This window comes from Neomonachus schauinslandi, chromosome 3, assembly GCF_002201575.2.
Source record: "Neomonachus schauinslandi chromosome 3, ASM220157v2, whole genome shotgun sequence".
Classification (NCBI taxonomy): Eukaryota; Metazoa; Chordata; class Mammalia; order Carnivora; family Phocidae; genus Neomonachus; species Neomonachus schauinslandi.
Genome location: NC_058405.1, coordinates 56,024,824 through 56,042,557, shown reverse-complemented (window position 1 = coordinate 56,042,557; position 17,734 = coordinate 56,024,824). Strand labels below are relative to the sequence as shown.

The 17,734-nt window shown below is 36.4% G+C and overlaps 1 protein-coding gene across 4 annotated transcripts in view; it reads left to right on the top strand.

Moving 5' to 3' along the window:
- Positions 1-17,734, top strand: part of ZC3H13 (zinc finger CCCH-type containing 13) — a 92,328-nt gene that overhangs the window by 47,167 nt on the left and 27,427 nt on the right. For all 4 annotated transcript variants that reach the window (XM_044913552.1, XM_044913551.1, XM_044913550.1 and 1 more), the window contains exons 9-10: positions 11,539-11,849; positions 14,671-15,135. In XM_044913552.1, coding sequence (XP_044769487.1) covers positions 11,539-11,849; positions 14,671-15,135 — 776 coding nt within the window. The remainder of the gene's footprint in view (positions 1-11,538; positions 11,850-14,670; positions 15,136-17,734) is intronic.

The following is a 17,734-nucleotide window of genomic DNA, read 5'->3' as shown; positions in this document are numbered from 1 at the left end:
GATGAATCAGTTTTTTTCTCTCCCCCTCTGGTGACTTGACTTAGAAGAACCAGAATGATTCTGTGAACCATTTCTAGGACCTAGGAACATTGTGCCTTACTAGAGCAATAACGGAATGGTTAAGTGGAGCACCCACAATTCTTGAACATATTTTCCTAAAATATATTCTGTATTTTATTCCGTCTAATAGGTATGTTTTTGAAAATGACATGTATATCAGATATAAATTATGTTAAATGTTCTTACTAATTTACATTTTAAGGAATCTATTCTTTAACGGTTCTTGGTATTTTCATTTTGTTATTTTGACCCAGAAATCTCTGAAAGGTAAGTGATTCTTAACATATGTCCCTGGATACTTCACCATTGAAATAGTTACATGTTTTGTATTATGAGGAATTGAGTATTATATAGGTTGATTTTTCATTTTCCAGTGTTTCTTCCTAGCTGTCTCTACCAGGAACAACAAGGTACGGCTAGGACTTACCTGTTACTTAGTATATAGAAAAATCTGAACTCGGTTTATTTTGTTTATCTAAGAAAGTAAAGCAGCAGAACTAGGAGTACTGAAGAACTGCATGGGTACCTGACTTGATGTGGAGTTCTGAAGCCATATTTGACACAGTTGAAAAAGGGGCATTTTGATTTAGGAGGAGTTAATTTAATTTTGAGGGGGGTTTTTAGAGGTGGATCTCTTATTTTAATATATCCCCATTACTTTGAAGGAGAACTTATTAATTCTAAAACCAAATACTGTATTAAGAATCGTCATCATGCTTTCAGATTGGTGGGGTATATAATTAAATGTTAGTATCTAGATTCTTTTTGGAGAATATTGCCCTTTAAAATTAATTTAAATGTTATAATGGGCTTACTCAGAATAATTTGGTTATTAGGATATGTTGTGCTACGGTAAAAATATGCTAATTCATTTATTCAGTTATTGGGTGTAGGGTAGGCATCGTTCTAAAAGCTGGTGATAAGGCAGTGAACAAAAATGTTCTCAGAAGCTTCGTTACTATAGGTAGAAGTAATATAGTAATCACGTGTATGGAAAATAGTATTTCTCTGAATATGGATTTTCTTTTTTTTTTTCCCCCAAGTAAAACTTACAAGACCTGTTGGATGTAGGGGATTGCTTACGTTTCTTAAGGATGGTTCCCTATTTAGTTATACAAGAGTATGCATATGTGTAGGACAGATGATACAACAAAACCATATGATCCTATGGCTTAAGTCCCTCTCCCTGTCTTCTGTGTCTCAATTTCATAATTTTCTAGATCAGGGGCTCCTTACCTGAGATCCGTTGGTAGATTTCAGGGGATCTGCAAATTTCTTGATTTGTGGGTAAAATTTTGCCTGTGTGTGTTTTGGTGAGAGGGAAAGTACCCTCCCTCCCAGAAAAAGTCATGATTTTCCCCCTCTATCTGCCACTCATCCAGCATTGAGAATTTGAGTACCTCCCACCCCCCACCTTCATTGGCCACATCAACTTTGTTAAGTATATGCTCTGTTCCCAGAATATTTGTTAATTTAATAGCACTAAGTTCTGTCATGTTTTGAAGTGAATCAGTGTCTTCCCATTTTGGCTGGGTAGACTTTACTGAGCTATGATTTATTTATGCAACATTGATCAAAACCTGAATACTACTTGTTTATCCAAGAAAAAAAAAAGCCTTATGGATTTTATTACTCTACTTTTAGTTTTCTAAAAAACAATTTCCCATTACATTTTTGTAAACTTTTCGTGACTTGTTCTGTACAGAAAATAGTAAAATCTTGATTACTGATTACCTGGAACTCAACTAAATCATTTTTATTCTATAATTTGTTTTAGAAGAGGTATAATTCACAGGAAAATTAATTCAAATTAGGTATTTAGTCAGAAAATCACTTGTGAGGGGAATATTTTGTGTCAGTATTCCTCACCTGTTACATCTAGATAATCCTGAAGTGGATATTTGCAGTGGTATTTCAGTGGACCTGTAATATCTTCTTCATTAGTGAAAATCCATATTCTGTATGCTTTGTTGAATTAGGAAACTGAACCAAATTACTAGTGTAGTTTAAGAACAGAGGCTTAAACAAACACAAGCTTTTTGGATAGTAGTTAACCAAAGGAGTTAGCTAGCAATTGTGTATAGCTCATTCTGCTGGACATTTGGTTAAATATGGTTTTATTGATGGATGGTAATATGTTTTAATCAAAATGCTAGGATGCAGAATTTTGTGGTTAAATTAGAAGATAATATTGAGAGCATAGCTAATCACTTTTTAAACAAAAACACTTCATTATAATTACCTGAATATAGAAATCTACTTACTTCTTAATAGTACAAATGCCTGCATGATGAGTCTTACCCAGGTTTGAGAGACAGATGTGATCATTCAAAATTTGTTGGCTTTGACTTCAATTTAGGAGAATAAGCAAATCATCATCAAAGTGACAGTCTTATATCCTTTCAGTGATTGCACACATTTATCAAAATAATTAAATCAGAATGTTTCAGACCTTTGGCAAGGAATATTATTTATTGGATTTATTCAGTATTTCCATTCATGTATAAGTACCATGGTCTGGATTGGCAAATCTCACCCTATGGCCAGGAGCCACAGGGCAAGGAAGAATCCATTTGTGCACCAAGCATTTTCTATAGACTGAATTATGGTTTCTTGAGTAAATGTGTACTAATGTTGCTGGACTGTATGTAGAGGATGGAAAAATGTTACATTAATGTTATTATGGAACATTTCACACACATAAAAATACAATAGTATAATGATCCTTTTATATCCATCTTGTTTCATGCATACCCCTATACACCTCCCCTCCTCCAGTTATTTTGAAGCAAATCCCAGACATCTTACTATTTCACCCATATATATTTTAGAATATATCTCCAGGTGAGAAATACACTTAAAAATACGTATCACCACACCAGTATCACACCTAAAAGGAAAAAAAGAGAATAGTATAACTTTAAAATAATAAATTTTAAAAGTATTGATGATTTTAATACCTTTTATAACATTTTCATAATTAATGGGTATTAACACAAATAATATCAAATAATATAATGAAGGATATGCAAACTTTTTAATATTAAAATGGGACCTTTGTGTTCAGGCTGGAAATTGCTTATCTAAGGCATTAATGTTTTTTTCTGCATTTAATCAAGCCCTGTGTATAGGCCTAACAAGTGTTTTCATGTGAATGCTGATTTAGGCTACCATCCCCCATCCACCTCCCCTCCAGCAACCCTCAGTTTGTTTCCTATGATTAAGAGTCTCTTACGGTTTGTCTCCCTCTCTAGTTTCATCTTGTTTTATTTTTTCCTCTCTTCCCCTATGATCTTCTGTTTTGTTTCTTAAATTCCACATATCAGTGAGATCATATGATAATTGTCTTTCTCTGATTGACTTATTTGACTTAGCATACTATCCTGTAGTTCCATCCATGTCGTTGCAAATGGCAAGACTTCATTTTTTTGATGGCTGAGTAATAGTCCAGTAACACACACACACACACCACATCTTCTTTATCCATTCATCTGTTGATGGATATCTATACTCTTTCCATAGTTTGGCCATTGTGGACATTGCTGCTATGAACACTGGGGTGCAGGCACCCCTTCAGATCACTATGTTTGTATCTTTGGGGTAAATACCTAGTAGTGCAATTGCTAGGCCATAGGATAGCTCTATTTTCAACTTTTTGAGGAACCTCCGTACTGTTTTCCAGAGTGGCTGCACCAGCTTGCATTCCCACCAACAGTGTAGGAGGGTTCCCTTTTCTCCACATCCTCGCCAACATCTATCTTTTCCTGACTTGTTAATTTTAGTGATTCCGACTGGTGTGAGGTGGTATCTCATTGAGGTTTTAATTTGTATTTCCCTGATGCCCAGTGATGTGGAGCACTTTTTCATGTGTCTTTGGCCATTTCTATGTCTTCTTTGGAGAAATGTCTGTTCATTTCTTCTACCCATTTCTTGATTGGATTATTTGTTCTTTGGATGTTGAGTTTGATTAAGTTCTTTATAGATTTTGGATACTAGCCCTTTATCTAATATGTCATTTGCAAATATCTTCTCCCATTCCTTTGGTTGTCTTTTGGTTTTGTTGACTGTTTGCTTTGCTGTGCAAAAGCCTTTTATCTTGATGAAGTCCCAGTAGTTAATTTTTTGCCTTTGTTTTCCCTTGCCTTTGGAGACATGTCTAGAAAGAAGTTGCTGTGGCCAAGGTCAAAGAGGTTGCTGCCTGTGTTCTCCTTTAGGATTTTGATGGATTCCTGTCTCACATTTGAGGTCTTTCATCCATTTTGAGTCTGTTTTTGTGTATGGTGTAAATAAATGGTCCAGTTTCATTCTTCTGCACGTGGCTGTCCAGTTTTCCCAACACCATTTGTTGAAGAGACTGTCTTTTCTCCATTGGATATTCTTTCCTGCTTTGTCGAAGATTGGTTGACCATAGAGTTGAGGGTACGTTTCTGGGCTCTCTATTCTGTTCCATTGATCGATGTGTCTGTTTTTGTGCCAGTACCATACAGTCTTAATGATTACAGCTTTGTAATAGAGCTTGAAGTCCGGAATTGTGATGCTACCAGCTTTGCTTTTCTTTTTCAATATTCCTCTGGCTATTCGGGGTCTTTTCTGGTTCCATACAAATTTTAGAATTATTTTTTCCTGCTCTGTGAAAAAAGTTGATGGTATTTTGATAGGGATTGCTTTGAATGTGTGGATTGCTCTAGGTAGCATTGACATCTTCACAATATTTGTTCTTCCAATCCATGAGCATGGAACGTTTTTCCATTTCTTTGTGTCGTCCTCAATTTCTTTCATGAGTATTTTATAGTTTTCTGAGTACAGATTATTTGCCTCTTTGGTTAGATTTATTCCTAGGTATCTTATGGTTTGGGGTGCAATTGTAAATGGGATCGACGCCTTCATTTCTCTTTCTTCTGTCTTGTTGTTGATGTATAGGAATGCCACTGATTTGTGTGCATTGATTTTATATCCTGCCACTTTACTGAATTCCTGTATGAGTTCTAGCAGTTTTGGGGTGGAGTCTTTTGGGTTTTCCACATAAAGTATCATATCATCTGTAGAGTGAGAGTTTGACTTCTTCTTTGCTGATTCGGATGCCTTTTATTTCTTTTTGTTGTCTGATTGCTGAGGCTAGGACTTCTAGTACTGTGTTGAATAGCAGTGGTGATAGTGGGCATCCCTGCCGTGTTCCTGACCTTAGGGGAAAAGCTCTCCATTTTTCCCCATTGAGAATGATATTGGCCGTGGGCTTTTCATAGATGGCTTTTATGATACTGAGGTATGTTCCCTCTATCCCTACATTGTGAAGAGTTTTAATCGAGAAAGGGTGCTGTACTTTGTCAAATGCTTTTTCTGCATCTATTGAGAGGATCATATGGTTCTTGTTCTTTCTTTTATTAATGTATTTTATCACATTGATTGATTTGCAGATGTTGAACCAACCTTGCAGCCCAGGAATAAACCCCACTTGGTCATGGCGAATAATCCTTTTAATGTACTGTTGGATCCTATTGGCTAGTATTTTGGTGAGAATTATTGCATCCGTGTTCATCAGGGATATTGGTCTGTAATTCTCCTTTTTGGTGGGGTCTTTGTCTGGTTTGGGGATCAAGGTAATGCTGGCCTCATAAATGAGTTTGGAAGTTTTCCTTCCATTTCTATTTTTTGGAACAGTTTCAGAAGAATAGGTATTAATTCTTCTTTAAATGTTTGATAGAATTCCCCTGGGAAGCCATCTGGCCCTGGGCTCTTGTTTGTTGGGAGATTTTTGATTACTGCTTCAGTTTCCTTAGTGGTTATAGGTCTGTTCAGGTTTTCTATTTCTTCCTGGTTCAGTTTTGGTGGTTTATACATCTCTAGGAATGCATCCATTTCTTCCAGATTATCTACTTCACTGGCATAGAGTTGCTCATAATATGTTCTTGTAATTGTTTGTATTTCTTTGGTGTTGGTTGTGACCTCTCCTCTTTCATTCATGATTTTATTTATTTGGGTCATTTCTCTTTTTGATAAGTCTGGCTAGGGGTTTATCAACCTTATCAATTCTTTCAAAGAACCAGCTCCTAGTTTCATTGATCTGTTCTACTGTTCTTTTGGCTTGTATTTCATTGGTTTCTGCTCTGATCTTTATTTCTCATCTTCTGCTGGGTTTAGGCTATATTTGCTGTTCTTTCTCCAGCTCCTTTAGGTGTAGGGTTAGGTTGTGTATTTGAGACCTTGTTTCTTGAGAAAGGCTTGTATTGCTATATACTTTCCTCTTAGGACCGCCTTTGCTGCATCCCAAAGATTTTGAACAGTTGTGTTTTCATTTTCATTGGTTTCCATGAATTTTTTAAATTCTTCTTTAATTTCCTGGTTGACCCATTCATTCTTTAGTCGGATGCTCTTTAGTCTCCATGTATTTGAGATCTTTCTGACTTTCCTCTTGTGATTGAGTTCTAGTTTCAAAGCATTGTGGTCCAAAAATATGCAGGGAATGATCCCAATCTTTTGGTACTGGTTGAGACCTGATTTGTGACCTAGGATATGATCTATTCTGGAGAATGTTCCATGGGCACTAGAGAAGAATGTTATTCTGTTGCTTTGGGATGGAATGTTCTGAATATATCTGTGAAGTCCATTTGGTCCAGTGTGTCATTTAAAGCCTTTATTTCCTTGTTGATCTTTTGCTTAGATGATCTGTCCATTTCAGTGAGGGGGGAGTATAAAAGTCCCTTACTAATACTGTATTGTTCTCGATGTGTTTCTTTGATTTTGTTATTAAGTGGCTTATATAATTGGCTGCTCCCATGTTAGGGGGATAGATATTTACAATTGTTAGATCTTTCTTGTTGGATAGACCCTTTAAGTAGGATATAGTGTCCTCATCTCTTATTATAGTCTTTGGTTTAAAATCTAATTTGTCTGATATAAGGATTGCCACCCCAGCTTTCTTTTGATGTCCATTAGCATGGTAAATGGTTTTCCACCCCCTCACTTTCAATCTGGAGGTGTCTTTGGGTCTAAAATGAGTCTCTTGCAGGCAGCATATCAATGGGTCTTGTTTTTTTTTTTATCTAGTCTGATACCCCATGTCTTTTGATTGGGGCATTTAGCCCATTTACATTCAGGGTAACTATTGAAAGATACGAATTTAGTGCCATTGTATTGTCTGTAAGGTGACTGTTACTGTATATTGTCTCTATTCCTTTCTGGCCTGTGTTACTTTTAGGCTCTCTCTTTGCTTAGGGGACCTCTTTCAGTATTTCTTATAGGGCTGGTTTCGTGTTTGCAAATTCTTTTAGTTTTTGTTTGTCCTGGAAGCTTTTTATCTCTCCTCTCTTTTCAGTGACAGCCTAGCTGGATATAGTATTCTTGGCTGCATATTTTTCTCATTTAGTGCTGTGAATATATCATGCCAGTCCTTTCTGGCCTGCCAGGTCTCTGTGGATAGGTCTGCTGCCAGTCTAATGTTTCTACCATTGTAGGTTACAGACCTCTTGTCCTGAGCTGCTTTCAGGATTTTCTCTTTGTCTCTGAGACTTGTAAGTTTTACTGTTAGATGTCGGAGTGTTGACCTATTTTTATTGATTTTTGAGAGGGGTTCTCTGTGCCTCCTGGATTTTGATGCCTGTTTCCTTCCCCAAATTAGGGAAGTTCTCTGCTATAATTTGCTCCAATATACCTTCTGCCCCTCTCTCTCTTTCTTCTTCCTCTGGGTTCCCAATTATTCTAATATTGTTTCATCTTATGGTATCACCTATCTCTGGAATTCTGCCCTCGTGATCCAGTAGTTGTTTATCTCTCTTTTTCTTAGCTTCTTTATTCTCCATCATTTGGTCTTCTCTATCACTAATTCTCTCTTCTCCCTCATTTATCCTAGCAGTTAGAGCCTCCATTTTTGATTGCACCTCATTAATAGCCTTTTTGATTTAGACTTGGTTAGATTTTAGTTCTTTTATTTCTCCAGAAAGGGATTCTCTAGTATCTTCCATGCCTTTTTCAAGCCCAGCTAAAATCTTTATAATTGTCATTCTGAACTCTAGTTCTGACATCTTACTAATGTCCGAATTGATTAGGTCCCTCACAGTCGGTACTGCTTCTCGTTCTTTTTTTTGAGCTGAGTTTTTCCATCTTGTCATTTTGTCCAGAGGAGAATAGATGAATGAGAGAACAAAATGCTAAAAGGGTAACAGTGACCCCATAAAAATACACACTAAACAAATCAGAAGACACCTTCCAGAAAGTGGTCTCTTTTCTGTTCAGAGAGTTGCTGCTATTCTTTTCTTCAATCCCCTGTTGAGTTTGTAGGTGTTCAGAATGGTTTGATACCTATCTAGCTGAATTCCTGGAACCAGACAAAATTTAGGTGTCCTACTCCTCTGCCATCTTGCTCCTCCTCCTTCTGTATGATGATTTTAAAGGGTGAGTTATAAATGTTAGTTACATTATGAAGGCATATTTTCATATTTGAGAAATAGAAACCATTTACTGAAAGAAAAATTGGTATTAGTAATTTTAAGAAAGTCTAGGGTAAGCATACAGGTTTGTAGGTGAAATTAATGTATCTTGAATGAGAGTTTTTCTTTTTAAACTTCTTAACATTTCACATGTTTTCCCCAAATGAAATATGCCCTGAGTATTCTCATCCCACATTTTGTCCTCTAATTATAGCAGCATTAAAAAACTTTTGATTAGAATCAAGTCAGGCTAAAGATTGGCTTTCCCTCTGCTATAAATCACAGTGCTCTTGCTGACAGTACACAGATTTCTTCTTTAAGGTATTGAGCTTCTCTTCATGCAATAATAAACTCTTTTCTTTATTTGAGTGTCAAATGTCACCTTTTTTTCTCCTCAGACAAGAAACCAGCCAATTCTGAAGCCTAAGAATAATCTCAAATTACTGCTATTCTAACTAGAAATGTATTTTAATATACCTCTGCAATCGTCTAAAAGCCAAAGTACTAATAATTTTGGTCCGATTTCAAGACAGTTTTATTTTCTACCTTTCCTATGTGTAGAATGAACATAGGCCCAGGTCCAGTTATGCTGACATCCATAATTTGATGCATCTTGTTTTGGTAAAAGATCCTCTCTTTTCACTATTCTTTAGTCATCAGACTTTTAAAAGAATAATAACAGGAAAATAAAGATGCCAACTTGGGCTGCTATTACACAATATCATAGACTGGAGTGGCTTAAACAACATTCATTTCTCACAGCTATAGAGGCTGGAAAGTCCAAGGTCAAGGTTCCAGCAGATTTGGTTCCTGGTTCATAAACAGTTGTCTCCTCACTGTGTCCTCACATGGAGGGAGACAGTGAGCTCTGGTTTCTTCCTTTTCTTGTAAGGATACTAATCTCATGGGAGCCCCACCGCAGGACCTCATTGAAGCCATTTACTCCCAAACGCCTCCACCTTCAAATACTGTGACGTTGGGGGTTTGTATAAATTTGGGGGGACACATTCAGTCCATAACAGAGGCTTTTAAATTAAACCAAGTTTTCTTAGTTTCTTTTTTTTTCTTGAAGGATGGGTAAGAAGAAAAATACTGAAACCATAACTTGACAGTGCATTGGTCCTCTGACCTTCATTTGATAGGTTGATTATCCTAAGCTTGAACTGAAGTTTTTTACTACATGCTATCAACACCAAATTTGAATAGAGTTGTGATTGGACTGTATTGTGTTTTTAAAGATAGTATTATGAACTATTTTATTTTTTAAGTTCTGTGAACCAATCACCAAAGGGTATTGCAGACTTTCTTGAAACAATTTTTAGTATACAAAATAAATGAAACTAACCAAAATGTCAGTTCAGTGGAGAGTCACATTTTTTATTTTATCACTTTAGAGATTTCCAAATTGACCAGAACTTGATGAAATTGCAGCTGGAATGTACCAAACAATAATCATTCTAATTCTCAATCTTGCAGTATTTTTCTGTTCAGTAAGATGCATTTGAATGACCATTGATCATAGCTGGTTTTCCAAATTTGGGTAAGACCCTATGAGCATTTCTGCTCATACCTGTAAGTAAATACATTTCTATTAAGAATCAGTTAAATTATAGTGGCTTATGGCTTATTTTTTTATGAGAAGGAAATAATTTTTATGAAAAGTATGAAGGTTTAGTGGAATTACTGATAACTAGAATGTTTAGCTGAATGTGATGTTCTAATTAGCTGACTTTTTTTAGGTGTTTCTGTTTATTTGCTAAAATCCTTGTTCTGCAAAATTCTTTTCAATATATTGGAATCACTTCCGTGAATCAGTAACATATATTTTATGTATTTGGTGCTTTTAGTGATAAAAGATCTACTGAGGCATCATTTATAAACAACATAGTTCAGACCAGCAGTTCTCAACAAGGGGTGATTTTTGCCTTCCTGGGGACATTAGGCAATGTCTGGAGTAATTTTTTATTGTTATGAACGAGGGTGAGAAGGAGCATGGTACTGGCTTCTGGTAGGTAGAAGCCGGGGATGCTGCTAAACATCCGATAATGTACAGGACAGCCCCCCACTACAATTACTGAATACAAACTGTCAGGACCGCCAAGATTGAGAAACCCTGGTTTAGGATTAATAATAATTTTGCCACCATTGCAGATATTAAAAAATATTTATCATAGGCACTGAAGGTAATTCTAACATACTTTGACTAGGCCTCCAGAATGTTTTTGAACAAACATCTAGTCTTCAGAATGAGGAATATGATACTAACCCAGGTATGTGGTATCTGGAATGTTATTTTTTAAACATTTTATTTCTTTTCAGTTATTGCAAAAGTGTGTGTGTATTGCACACACACATTTTGCATATTCAGTGTAAACCAGGGCCCAGGATTTAACAAATTGTAGGTGCTTTGTGGGGTTGTAAGTTGTTTCTCTGGCAGCAGTGAAAGAAGGTGATTTGAAGGCAGTAGAAGAAGCCTTCCTTAAACCAAGACTCATGAAGTTAATCTGTGCTGGCCGAGAGTGAAGGCCAGTTATTTAAGATAAAGACAGTATAGACGGTATGTCCCTTCCTTAACCGTAGCATTCTTTCCCCATCCTAAATCTCAACCCAGGCAGTGCAGACTTCAGGTTTGGCGTAGCTAATGATGACTTTTCCCTTTCCCCACAGCCTTGAATTACAGGCATTCTCACAGCCACTTTCTGTCTAGATCTTACAGTATGTTTTCTCTTTAGCCTCGTGTGGTTTCCTGCCTCTTAAGTACCTATTCGCACTGTCAGAGATTATCTCTGATAAGATTGAATTCCATACTTAAGTGAGGGTAATATTCTCTCTATTTGTGCTCAGGGAGAGTGCTCCTTGGACCGAAAGCTTGGAAGCAAGGCAGTGCATATCTCATCTAGAACTGTGGCCTCAGGCTCACTTAAAATCAATCAGATCTGAAATTAACTTCTTATCATACAGCATTGTGAATTGATATTTATCTTGGAATTATGATTCACACTTTCAGCTTTAACTTTAGCATTCAGTTTTTTTTTACTGTTGCTTTTCTTTGCAGGTCTACTTCCCCAGTAGGACAGCATCATTCTCCTATATCTTCTAGACATCATTCATCTTCCTCACAATCAGGATCATCTATTCAAAGACATTCTCCTTCTCCTCGTCGAAAAAGAACTCCTTCACCATCTTATCAGAGGACAATAACTCCACCTTTACGACGCTCTGCTTCTCCTTATCCTTCACATTCTCTGTCTTCTCCTCAGAGAAAGCAAAGTCCCCCAAGACATCGCTCTCCAATGCGAGAAAAAGGGAGGCATGACCATGAACGAACTTCACAATCTCATGATCGGCGTCATGAAAGAAGGGAAGGTATGCACTGTACTTTATCTTGATTTTTTTAGAATTCTTTTTTTTTTTTTTTTAAAGATTTTATTTATTTTTTAGAGAGCGAGTGAGAGAGAAACAGCATGAGAGGGGAGAGGGTCAGAGGGAGAAGCAGGCTCCCCGCTGAGCCGGGAGCCCGATGTGGGACTCGATCCCAGGACCCTGGGATCATGACCCGAGCCGAAGGCAGAGGCTTAACCATCTGAGCCACCCAGGCGCCCCGATTTTTTTAGAATTCTTTAAGTATTTTCTTTATTAAAGAACTGGACATTCAGATTTATTGTTATAATAAGGGAAAGAAGAAAACTGTGTTGTATTAAGTCTTCTGGAACAGAGAAGAGTTCTTGAGGGCAATAAGAGGTGCTTTTATAATGACACAGGAACATAAACTATTAAATGTACATAAGTGGGCATTTTTATGTATACTGAGGTAGTGCTTTCTTCAGTTAAGATGTTTCACTTGAGTACTCTGAAGTTCTAGAAATTTTTGGCTATCTGACTCTTGAAGCATCCCTCTAATTGCTTAGTTGATTCTTAAAAAAAAAAAAAAAAAGAAAGAAATGAAGGAAAGAAAAGCAGCAAACCAGGGGACAAAGTTTGAAAGCATCAGACATGTTTTGATAAAGAGGTAAGGGCTGGGGGAACCTTCAGAAGGTCGGTGTAAACCAAGTGATCAGTTTTCTAGGGGTAACTCAAGAAAGAAGTAAGCAATGCAGTTTTCCTTTCAAGATCCCTGATAATTAAGTTAACTTTGGATTTGCTACTCCTTGTTCAAGCTGAGATGCTATTATCATCTGGCAATATAGTCTTAATAGCTCTCATCTCTTTCTGTACTCCTTATCCAAGCTTCTTGTCCTTATATATTTAAGTTTTTTCCCTAGCTTCTGAGTTGGTGTTTAAACATAATGAGTACTCAGGAAATACTTGCTTACTTACAACATTTCTCTTTAATGTGCATTTTAAAATAAACCTCTCTGAGAGTATAGTACAGCAGTCTCCTGTGAAACGTGTTGAATTTAGTTCTTTTCCTATCAACAGTGTAATAATTAATCAAGTTCTTTTATTCAAGAAAATGATGAATGCCCAGGTAGGGACCAGAGAGAGCATCTGTTGTATAGAAATATTTCTTGTGTACATCATTTTGGAACCAGAACAGCACAGCAGTATTTATGGAACATTGGTAAGATAGGAAAATTCTCTTAGCACCTTTCTATTAATTTTAAAAAATATTTAACTAGAGTTGACCGGGAATATAGTGTACATTTAATGACTACTTATTGAATGAAAACTCTTTCGTGTGTTTGATGTCTGTTTTGAAATAATAATGAGGGGAAATAGTACGCGGTTGAGTCTTATAAGAATTTTTTTGTGTGTGCTGAGTGGCCTGTGTTACAGGAAGAATCCATTTAATAATAAACCGTATGTGTTTAGTTTCTTTGTAAAGATGTTTCTTTAACCTTCCATATAAGAGATGTAGCAGGTGTTTGTTCCTCTATTTAGATGTCATCTTCTGAAATAAGAATAATTTTAGTGGAAGAATGGGGAGGTAGGTAAAGAACAAAATATAGTAACTAGATTTGAAAAGACAGATGGAATCATGAAAAGGATCTGGTACTGAGTGAACATATTTTTAGGCACAGTTGGCATTGGAGGAGGACTAGAAGTCACAGATGTGCACAGAAAAGGATGGAAACCTATCAAATCCTTGCCTACTGCTTCTGTTCTTAAAGGGCATTTGTGGATATAAGCATATGGACAATGTAATTGACAGGAGAGATGAGTTATTAATGTGAAAATCTAAGGGGTCTTGTGGATACTAGGTGTTTGGGTGCTTGAGAAAGTCTGTAGACCTAGCCACCTGGGACAAAGAGAAAAGAAGGTAAATTTACAATAGGCCTACGGCTGCTATAATTGCCAAAATAGCCTCAGATATTGAGGCAGTTCCAGGGGGTCAGAGCAACACATAAAGGAATCTGATTTAAAAACAAGGCAGGGTTTGTTTTCCGAGGTTCTCTTATTAGTCCTTTGACTTCAATGCTGTAATCAATTTATGCCTGTTCTAGGCATATCTAAAGAATAGTTTCTATTCTTTGCAAATTCCATTAGGTACGCAGTTATCTAAGCCATTTAGGCTCTTGGCCCCTTATTTCTTCATTTAGACAGTGACAAGGTTGAATTAAATAATCAGTGAGTTTCATTCAGCTTTTTAAAAACTGAAGTTCTTTTCCTATTTTTCTATGAAGTGTTAGAAGATGCTTTAAGGAGAGAAAACTTCAGAGACAGGAGTGATTCCAGTAAACAGTTCAAGAAAAGAGAGGGTGAATAACAATATCTCTTTGCCAGCCAGCTTACTAACTGTAGGCCACTCGTAAGTGCTTTAAGTACATTTGAGGTGGTCATGGGTGGTCTAGTTTGGCCTAATACTTGGTAGAGATGGCTAAAGTCACTGTGTACCTCTGGGTCTACAAGTAGTTTCTAAAAAATAAGCCATTAGTGATATGAGATCAATTTATTTGTTTCAGTTGTTTAAGATAAGTATGGGTAAGTTGGGGCATGGGAAGATCCTAATCACAGTTTATCTAATCAAGAACATAGTTATCCAAGTGTTAATAAAATTACCTTTGGAATTGTAGCTTATGTATGGTTTTAATTTTCTTATTTGCCCATGTTTTCTTTTTTTATTTTCTGCAAAGAACGTGAATTACCATTTTTAAAAAAATTTTTAAGCTCTATATTTACATGTATTGTCTAGTTCTTCAAAATTTTGTGAAAGGAGTTCTAGTTGATTTCTAAACTTGCATTACAGAGACCAGAAGCAAAAGGGATAGAGAAAAGGACACAAGAGAAGAACGAGAGTATGAACAAGATCAGAGCTCTTCTAGAGACCACAGAGATGACCGAGAACCTCGAGATGGTCGGGATCGAAGAGATACCAGAGATACTAGAGACCGACGGGAACTAAGGGACTCCAGAGACATTCGGGACTCCAGGGAGATGAGAGATTATAGCAGAGATAACAAAGAGAGCCGTGATCCCAGAGATTCTCGGTCTGCTCGTGATACCCACGACTACAGGGACCGTGAAAGTCGAGATTCTCATCGAAAGGAGGATACCTATCAAGAAGAATCCCGAAGTTATGGCAGAAACCATTTGAGAGAAGAAAGTTCTCGTACTGAAATAAGGAATGATGCCAGAAATGAGTCTCGAAGTGAAATTAGGAATGACCGGATGGGCAGAAGTAGGGGGAGAGGTCCAGAATTACCTGAAAAGGGTAAGGTTTTTGACTTGCCAGTGAACTGTATCTTGTATGCTTATATAGAAATTATTAAATCTTTTAAGGGTTCTTTTCTAAATATATTCTTTTTTACATTCATTATCATTTTATCAAAGTAATTTTCAATTACTTAAATTTTGGCCTTCCCTATAAATTCCAAATAGGAATTGTTAAATTCCTAGGATTTAGGAATTGGCTAAAGTAGCAAAGATAAATGGGTCCTGATTAAGATCCCCTGGTAAATTATATCCAGTCATGCCTACCCTCTTGATTAGTGTGGAACACTAAGAAAATTCCTGTCAGGCAAAAAAGTGGAGTCAAAAGGAAATAATTTCTACTGAACAGGTACATATATGATAGAATGATTATTAAAGTGGAATTAAAATGGTGGGCTTTCAAAATTGGTGGTATCAGAAATGACTGTGTATTCCTTAGTATACTTGTGCTTGCTTCAAACCACTTCAGATGATTGCACATTGGAATCTTGAGCCATTTTTCTTCTTCCCCTAAAAAGCATTTACCAACACCCAGTAACTACCTACCTAAATGTCTTTGTCTCCAAACTGCTTGGACTGAATTAATTTTGACCTCTGTTCCTCTCTCTTTTCTCCCCTCCCCTAAAATACTGCTGCAGATTTCTGAACATACATTATTTCTATTGGTCTTTTGGTATATCTTTGTCAGTATTATAGCTTCATATTAAGCTGAAGGCCCCTTACCTTCTCTTTCATAGTTGTCTTGGCTTTTCTTGGCCCTTTGCTTTTTCATACACATTTTTTAAATGAGTTTTTTTTTTTTAATTTCATGAAAAACTTGGATTTTTATTTCAAATGCATTAAATTTATGAATTTATAACTTTTTCTGTTAAGGTCTTATACATATTTTATTCCTGGGTATGCAACATTTTTGGTGCTCGTCAGTGGTACTTAAAAATTTTTTTTCTCTCTTTTTAATAATGCATTTACATGGTTCAAAATTTCAAAAGTACAAAAGAATATATTGTGAAAAGCCTTGACTCTATCCCTGACCTCATTCATTTTTTTGCCAATTTTGTCTGTATCCTTCCCAGAAATATTCTACACAAGCAGATTTGTATGTCTACTGATATCCCCATCTGGTTTTACAAACGTAATTTTTTTTTAAACTGTATATTACTCTACACCTTGCTGCTTTCACTGAAAAAAGACCTTAGAGATCATTACATATCAGTCAGCTTGATACACAGCTATCCTCTTCTTAATGGTGCACATTGTCCATTGTAGGAATTACTAAAAAGTTTTAAGTTTTTACTAAATTCCGGTTAACATACAGTGTAATCTTAGTTTCATTTGTACAATATAGTGATTCAGCATGTCCATACAATACCCGTTGCTCATCACAAGTGCCCTCTTTAATCCCCAACATCTGCTTAACCCATTCCCCACCCACCTTCCCTCTGGTAACCTTCAGTTTGTTTTCTGTAGGTAAGAGTCTGTTTCTTGCTTTGCCTTTTCTCTCTCTCTCTCTCTTTCTTTTTTTAACTTTACTCGTTTGTTTTGTTTCTTAAATTCCACATAGGAGTGGAAATCTACATTGTCTTTCTCTGACTGACTTATTTTGCTTAGCATAATACTCTTAGCTCTATCCATGTTGTTGCAAATGGCAAGATTTCATTCTTTTTTATGGCTAATATTCCATTGTGTATATATACACCACATTTTCTTTACCCATTCATCAGTCATTGGACACTTGGGCTATTGACATAATTTGGCTATTGTACATAGTGCTGCTACAAATATCAGGATGCATGTATCCCTTCAAATTAGTATTTTTGTATTCTTTGGGTTAAATACCTAGTAGTGCAATTACTGGATTGTAGGGTAGTTCTATTTTTAATTTTTTGAGGAACCTCCGTACTGTTCTCTGGAGTGGCTACACCAGTTTGCATTCCCACCACAACAGTGCAGGAGGGTTCCCCTTTCTCCATATCCTCACCAACACCTATTGTTTCTTATGATTGTAGCCATTCTGACAGGTGTGAAGTGATAGCTCATTGTAGTTTTGATTTTGTATTTCCCTGATGATGAGTGATGTTGAGCATCTTTTCATGTGTCTGTTGGCCATCTGTATGTCTTCTTTGGAGAAATGTCTGTTCATGTCTTCTGCCCATTTTATAGTTGGATTATTTGTTTTGCAGTCCCTGTCAAAATACCAACACCTTTTTGCACAGAGCTAGAACAAACAACTTAAAGTTAATACAGTAGTTCTTCCTTATCTGCAGGGGATGTGTTCCAGGATGTTGGGTGGATGCCTAAAGCCTCAGATAATACTGAACTCTCTATATACTGGGTCTTTTCCTGTACATACACAGCTATGATAAAGTTTAATTTATAAATTAAGCATAGTAAGAAATTAACAGTAACTAATAATAAAATAAAATAATGATAATATACCACAATGAAAATTATGTGAATGTGGTCTTTCTCAAAATATCTTATTGTGCTGTACTCATCCTTCTAATGATGAAGTGAGATGATAAAATGCCTACGTAATGAGATGAAGCAAAGTGCATGATGTAGGCATTGCGACGTAACATTAGGGTACCGTTGACCTTCTG